The following is a 7919-nucleotide window of genomic DNA, read 5'->3' as shown; positions in this document are numbered from 1 at the left end:
CCTCCCCCCCCCTCCTCTCTCTCCGCTCCTCCTCCCCTTCCTTCCTCTCCCCTCCCCACCTCCGCTTCCGCCTCCCCTTCCGCCTCCTCCGACCCCATTCCTCCTCCTCCTCCTCCTCCGGCTTCAGCCTCTCCTCCTCCCCTCCTCCCCCCGAAAAAACCCTAACCCCTCAAAACCCTAACCCTAGCCCTAGCCCGCACCCCCTCCCTCTCCTCATCCCATGGATCGTCCGCGACGACGCCGGCAACCCCAAGGTCCAGCCCACTCCCCCCGCTCCATTCCTCCACGCCATGGCCGAGGCCAGGGAGAAAACTTTGAAGAAAGAGAGCATCAAGAAGAAGAAGAAGAAGAAGGAGATGAAAGCGGCGGCGACGGTGTTTCCGCGGCTGCTCTTCGAAGGCGCCGGCTTATTCCAAGGCGGCCAGGAGGTTTTATAATGAGAAGATTAGGGAGCCGCAGAGGTTAAGTAAGGTCCTTGCAGCTGCTGGAGGTAATTAGTTGATGCAAAGTCTGTTTTTTTGTTTTTCTTTTTGGGGTAAACTGCAGAATACGTCTCATTTGTACGAATACACAAACAATGCAAAAGGTAAATTACATGAATTGTATATGCCGGAACTTTGTCAACGAGCAGCATAAAAAAGTTTTAAATTCAAAACTTTAGTGACTAGAAGTGAAAAAACAAGAAACCCTCACATTCCTTAAGTGAACTGCTCTTTTTACTCTCTGCGGCAAATATGGTCCAACTAGTAAAGAGGAGGGGTGATGAGCCTTACTGAATGTGTATACGAGGGGGGTTTTGTGCAACTTACCTCTTTCTTTTTTGCTGGGAGGAGCAAAAGTGTTTGGTTTGTGATGAGTTTGTTGTTTGGATGAATTTAAGTGGCGTCAAGGCGCGGCAGTGAGGAGCTCATATTCGGAGGCAAGGTGACAGTTAATGGGTCAGTTTGCACTTCTCCGCAGGTAATTTTTTGGTTTTATTTATGCTATTAGGTTTGATTTGTGTTTTGAAATGCCTTTGGTAAATAAATGAGATGTGTGAGCGGGGGTTGAGGTTGATATGGAGTTCAAACTTTTATTTGCACTTGAGTACTTTTCTACAGTTGATCATGCTTATTCATGATTGTCAATTACAGAATGAGATTTGTAATTAGAAACTTCTAAGGGCACCAGATTTGTAATTAGAAACTTCTAAGGGCACCGGACTGGGATAGATTATAGATTAATGGCTTAGAAGTTTGTGGCTTGGAGTGAAATATACTTGAGAATGTGCTACTAATGGTCCATTAGGTATTACTATTAAAAACAAAATCCATTAGGTCTGTTGTTCGCTTTTTTTTAATGCCTGCTCTTGCGTCCAAAAAATAACGCAGGCTAGAGTGTGAGCTCATTGTCCAGCCTTCTTGATAGATTATTCTACAAAACAAAGCAATACAAAATAAAACAGTACATTTATTCTTTCTCAAGAAATCATTTATTTTTTTAATAAAAAATAGAAATCATTTATTTTTTTAATAAAAAATAGAAATCATTTATTTCATGACAATAAGTGGTATGTTCATGGTGCTTATGATCTCAAGTCTTTTCCCTTGATTTCTATCCTTTTAAGGAGCTAACATTTTGCATGTTGCTACATACACTCCGAACCAAGAGTCTTAGTAAATGTTCTTCGTTTGTCATGCATTTGAGTGAAACTATGAACTTTACAGGTACCAAATATGTAAAATAAAATTATATCCACTTTCAAGTAAAATTAAATATAAATATAACAAATTATGTAATCATGAATGGTTAGCGTTTGGAATATGCTGCTGAAAGGTTATGATATATCAGTACATTTCAAAGATTATGCTGATTCTAACTGTAATTTATTAGAGTTGTTTGTTAATAGTCAAGGCTTGCTCTCGGAGATTTAAAATAAGTCTGTGATCCATATGACTTCAAAACATTGGTAGTTCTTTTCATGATCAGGTTTATATATACCCCAACTATCTTAAGAATTAAAAGAAGACATGAGTGAATGATCATAATGATGCTAATGATGCAGCTTCAGTCAATGTGAAATTGCTTACAAGTACAGAATAATGGATAAGAAAGTTGGCGGTCGGGATGCCCAACTTCCTTAGATCTTATGCTTGGAAATATATCTAGGCATGTACATGATGCTATGCATGCTAGAGTCTGATGTCATTTTTTCCTTTTAAAGTTTAGCATGTTGTGTATTCATGATTCGTACATAGTTAATATAGCAAGTTTTAGATAAGGTTTGAGAACATAAAGCATATATGAGAATTTTATCTCCATAGGGGTACAAAACCATAAAAGCTTAAAAAACTAATAAGTATCTCCATTAGGGGGCTTTTGCAATCACATTGATCCTTCTAAATGATTTTGGTAACAGATTTCAATCATCTCAATTTTAGCATCTATAATAAAGGCACTTATTCTACCATCGTCATGTCATATATCCGACACAAGTTTATGCTATAACAATAAATGAATTTGACACAATTAAACAACATTTGCAACAAAAGAAAAAGGAAGAAAGATACGGACAATCTGAGCTGTTCAGCCTGGTGATCCAACAAACACATCCCATCCGCTTAAGAAGCCTACATTTGTCTGACTTTTCAACCACTGTGCTTGGCAGAATATGTTAGTCAATTTTCCCAAAGACGAAAGGCCAATTCCCCCAACTTATAGAATTTTAACCTTCAATCAAATAAAAAAGAAAATAACAATTGGAAAACTAAAGTTATCTCCATATGATTTTTTTTAGCAATGAAATTGACTACCAATCACCAATCAGTTGCACGAACAATTAGAATGCTAAGCACTTCAGTTATAAAGTAAAAAAAGTGTATATCATCATAGATCTCTTAGCAATGATAGTAATATACCCTAAACAAACAACTAGATAGGAAGTATTAGTAAAGGCCAGCAATTTAAATTTAATTAATAGCAAAAGAAGGAATCTAGAAAATGTCTTTTAGTAATAAAAATAAATAGAAACAATACAGAAATTAGTAAATTACGTCAAAGCTATCAAAAAATTTTAACCTTCAATTTATAGAAGGCCAATTACCCCAATTTATAGCTCTTTAACCTTCAATCAAATTAAAAAGCAAATAATAATAAGAAAACTAAAAGGTATCTTCATTGGGTCTTTTTAGCAATGACATTCATCTCTCTGTCAACAAACAAAAAGATTGTACAAACTATTAGAACCCTAAGCACTTCATTTAAAAAGTGAAAGAAGTTTATGTCGTCATGAATCTTGGCAATGATAGTAATATAACCTAAGCATGCAAATAGATCGCAAAAATTAGTAAAAGGCCAGAAATTTAAATTTGTTAGTTACAAAAGATGGAATCTAGAAAATGGTCTTTTGGTAAAAAAAAATAGAAATTAGTAAATTACTTCAAAGATATCATAGTCCAATTAAATTAATAGAAGAATCAAACCTCAATTGAGTACTCCGCTAAAGTGAAAATTCCAGTTAAATCACAAATAAATAAAAAATTAAAGTACGTGACCTCGGAAACAAACCTATATTACTTTTCCCTGACCTTTTGAGCATCGAAAAACATCTGCGGATAAGAATAAATTAAAAACATAAAGTTCAATAGGAAAAAGAATGATCATCTATACTACACAAGAAAAGAAAATAGAAGAAAGAACAATTAAAAAAGGAAAGAGGAACATACCCTCAATATGCTTCTGATATTTACGACTTAGAATCCTCCGTCGTCTTTGACGACCTCGACAGCAACCTCCTCATCATATTGAATATTCTAGAGTTAAATTCATAGCTTCAATAATAATTTTTCATAGATTTTCATCGTCGGGTTCCAAATAGACCTCCATACTCGAGTTGCAGATGTAAGAAAAAATGAGACTGTGTGCCCTGTAATGGAGAAACAAACAATAATTTTCACCTGATTGCAATTGTTGATGAAATTAAGAGAAAGGAATGGAATAACAGAAGGAAGTAAATCATGCATTATTTCTTTCAACAACTCTATAAGCCATAAAAACTCAAATATGGACTTATCAGGTTTCTACACTTTTTTTCCCCAAGAGAGAAAATTTACTAATAATGTTGTTCCAACTTTTCAATTGTTGATGCCAAATTTCAAGTGACATTCATCTTTAACTTTAATGCAGTTAACCGAGCCAGATTGACATAAGCTTCCCCACTACTTGGCATATTGATCACTGTTCTTTCAAAAAATCACTTATATGTACTATTTGGTTAACAAAAGACTCATAAGGACAACTTAAATAATAATCTGTCTTAATGTTTTATATAGTTGGACTCCTTCATTCAGAGTAATTATTCCTCTTATTTGCATCAATCACACTTCTTATTCCATCTAATTTTAAACTATAAATTCATAGTCCTATAGTCCAATTAAATTAAAGAATCACACATCAATTATCATCTGTACTACAAAAGAAAAAAAGAGAAATAAAATTAATTAAAATAGGAAGACAAAAAACCTACAGGATGTTCTGATATTTAGAAATTAGATCCTCCATTGTCCTCGACAACAACCTCCTCATCATATTGAATATTCTAGAGTTAAATTCAGCCTCAAAGTTAAATATATATAGGTAGGTGTTAAAAAAAACTCACATTGGAATGTTACTACATGAGATTATGAAAATTGTCGTCGCGTGAAAAATTTACCTTGCAACATGCATTTGAAAACAACAATCCTGCAGTTCAATCCTTTTTATTATCCAAATATTACAAAGGAGTTACGTTACGAAAAATGTTCATGTTCAGGAGAAGGAAAAAAAAAATCAATAGAGTTATGACAGTAGAGTTTCAGATTTGCTTACTAGAGTGGAGCTGAATCTCAGTGGTTGTTTTAAAGTAGCTTTGATCAATCTTGAAGTTTTCTCAAGAATTGCGCGTTGGAGGGGTATCAACGTTAACTGTTAATCCAAGCAAATCCTAAAAATATTTAGAAAATTGGGGATCAAGATCAAATCCTAGAAAATTGGGGTTCAAGCAAAACACAAATCCTAAAAAAAGTTTTGCTATAAAATTAATAAAGAAGAATGTGAAAGAAAAGAAGGGAAAATCTCACCTTTGAGTACCTCTTCAGGTTTGATTTTTCTTTGGTGATTAGCTTCTTCAATGGTGCCTTAGAAGAGCAAGAGGTCGGTAGAAATTTTGTCAATCAAGGATCTGAATATCTCTTCTCTTGGCGGCAGGAGGAAGAGATAGATTAGGGTTTCTGGAGGAGAGAAGAGAGAGGAGGGAGGAGAACTAGAACTTTGTTTGAGGAAAAGTTGTGAGAGGGTAAGGTTACGGAGAGAAGAGAGATAACCGTAGAGAGATCAATAGTGGGTACAACTCAAGGTTTTAAATATCGGTTATCGAGGATTTATCGGACGGTCAAAATCCATATCGGATAGCAGATATCAGGGATATATAGGGGATAAACAATATTTATTGGAGTGATATTATCAGATAGTGTATATGCATATTATAATATCTTAAAATGTAATCTAACCCTCCTTAATGAAATATAAACATATCAAAATGTAAATAATCATGTTTAGAATCACAAACCAATGATAGAAACTTGCTTCTTGATCGCACAATGAGACCATTTGAGTGCATAGTTAGTAAAAATAGAATAACATACAAGCAAATAAGAAGATAACATAAATAATGAAGAATCATCAACATAATTATTGTGTAATCACGCGATTATATACTAAATTACTAAGTTGAGATTTAATAATTATGAGTCATGTTAATATTCATAAACAAACATGAGCTAATCACCAAACAAGCAAGTTCCAAAAGCAACAAATAGTTTATAGTTCTTAAACATTCAAAGAGCAAACCCAAACCCAAACCCAAACCAAAGGCCGATAATTCCAATATTTTGAGCGGATAATATCGGCCGATAACTCACTTTATCGCTGCATTGTCGCCGAGAAGCATCCAGAAACGATAACAGAATTAAAATCAAACTTATCATAGCGGAAGGCCGCCAAAACCGACAAATCGCTGATAATATCGGTTTATCGGCCGATATTTAAAACACTGGTACAGCTATTACCCATTCTTTTTGAAATTTGAAAATCAAATCTGCTGACATGGAAGGGTAGGTGGCTGCTGATGTGTACAGTTCTGTCATTCTCAGAAGTGTGGGGTCCAAAAACATTACTGCAGCTTCCTGAGGTTTTCCTTTAGGTGTTAAAGTAGTTGATATAAATGCTAGCCTTTGTTCACCCTTGTTCTTCAGTGAGAGTCTATTCCTAACTTGTGCACCTTTGTTTATTTTCCAAACAATCGAGATCATTGCAGTTAAGTGAAAACATATGTATGTTCTTGGCATATACACGTATCACTATTATAAAGTGAGATTGATTGCACTCGATACACACTCAGAGTCTCTAGGATAAAAGGCATGTTGGCCAGAAAGCTACAAGCATTTGCTGCAATGTATATGCCTTTATATTATCAAAGTGTATTGATTACTATTTCTTGAATTTACAATATAGACTCGAGTTGACATCCTCAAGGACTCAATCTATGTTAACGGTAGCCGTCTTCCTAAGAAGTTGCCTCCGAAGTTGTATTTTGCTCTAAACAAGCCAAAAGGGTCAGTGAATCTTCCTATTGTATGCTTTGACTTTTCAACCTGCATCCTGTGCTTGTGATCCATAATAATTATAGAGGTTAAACTTTAGTTTCAATCTTCCTGAACATAGAGCAGCTTACAATCACATGCAGGTACATTTGCTCAAGTGGTGAAGAATCAAAATCAGTAGTATCTCTATTTGATGGATTCTGGAAGACTTGGGTAGGTGTAACACATTTTTTCCTGACAATTAATAGAGTTCACAAATGAAAAGTAGAACATTCTCCTGTTAGTACTTATTCAATGTCTTTATGTTTCCACTTTGCCTTGAAATGATTTTCTTACCTACTCATTTGATTACTATGTTTTGAACTGTCAGAATAAGACAAATCCCGGAGTACCAAAGCCACTATTGTTTACAGTTGGTCGTCTTGATGTTGCAACTACTGGTTTAATTATTGTTACAAATGATGGTATGAATACCTAAGATTTTACTCACATTAGACCCTTATATTCTTTTAGTTGCGATAGTGCCATTATGCTAATTTTATCCTTGTTTTATAACAGGAGATTTTGCGCAGAGTCTTGCTCATCCGTCATCTGAGTTATCAAAGGAGTAAGTTTATGGTGTTGGCCTTGTCATTGCATTTTGGAATTTAAATGTGCCGTTATGCTGGGCTTTTAAGTTTTTACATTTATGTTGTTAAAATGCACATTTTCTGTTTTTTACTGAAAACTACTAAAGATAAAGGTTACCTTCAACATGCTATTAAAATGTATTCAGCTTTTGAAATGACGTTAAATTTGTCAGTCTTAATATGTCAAATGATAATTAATGGTGCCATGACTCTCATCATATAAAGGTAGTTATTAATTACTTGGGTTGAATTTAGATAAAGTTATAAACATTGAGATCAACTCTATGCCAAGTTGAATCATGGAGGTAGTTGTCATGATTCCTTGGAAGTATAAGAGGGTCCCAAAAGTTTACTCCTGTTTGTAATGAATGGTTCCTATTTAAGTGTTAGTACATGGTTATTCTGTCTCTTAGATTCTTGTGACATTGAGATGGAAAAACAAAGTGATATTTCACAAGTTCATCTATTAGTTATGGTATCTAGGACATATCCTCTGCTGAAGAACTGGTGTATCCATTATCATTAAATTCAATACGTGTTCATGTGTCAGAAGAGAAGCTTCTCTGTCTGGATTGAATGTATTCTCGCACCTAATATCCGATTATGTTTGCTTGAAAAAAAATGCTGATGTGGTACATATGTCCTTGAACTTTTTGTTTTGTTTTGGAAGGGT

At 34.8% G+C, this 7919-nt stretch overlaps 1 protein-coding gene across 1 annotated transcript in view; it reads left to right on the top strand.

Moving 5' to 3' along the window:
• LOC109826818 (uncharacterized RNA pseudouridine synthase aq_1464-like) overlaps positions 1-7919 on the top strand; it is a 14685-nt gene that overhangs the window by 3305 nt on the left and 3461 nt on the right. Inside the window, 7 exon segments of the mRNA XM_020393838.1 lie at positions 128-379; positions 381-490; positions 881-960; positions 6529-6629; positions 6761-6830; positions 6988-7081; positions 7176-7224. Coding sequence (XP_020249427.1) covers positions 128-379; positions 381-490; positions 881-960; positions 6529-6629; positions 6761-6830; positions 6988-7081; positions 7176-7224 — 756 coding nt within the window.

This window comes from Asparagus officinalis, chromosome 10, assembly GCF_001876935.1.
Source record: "Asparagus officinalis chromosome 10, Aspof.V1, whole genome shotgun sequence".
Classification (NCBI taxonomy): Eukaryota; Viridiplantae; Streptophyta; class Magnoliopsida; order Asparagales; family Asparagaceae; genus Asparagus; species Asparagus officinalis.
The sequence above is the reverse complement of the archived record's forward strand: the minus strand, read 5'-3'. Positions and strand labels throughout refer to the sequence as shown.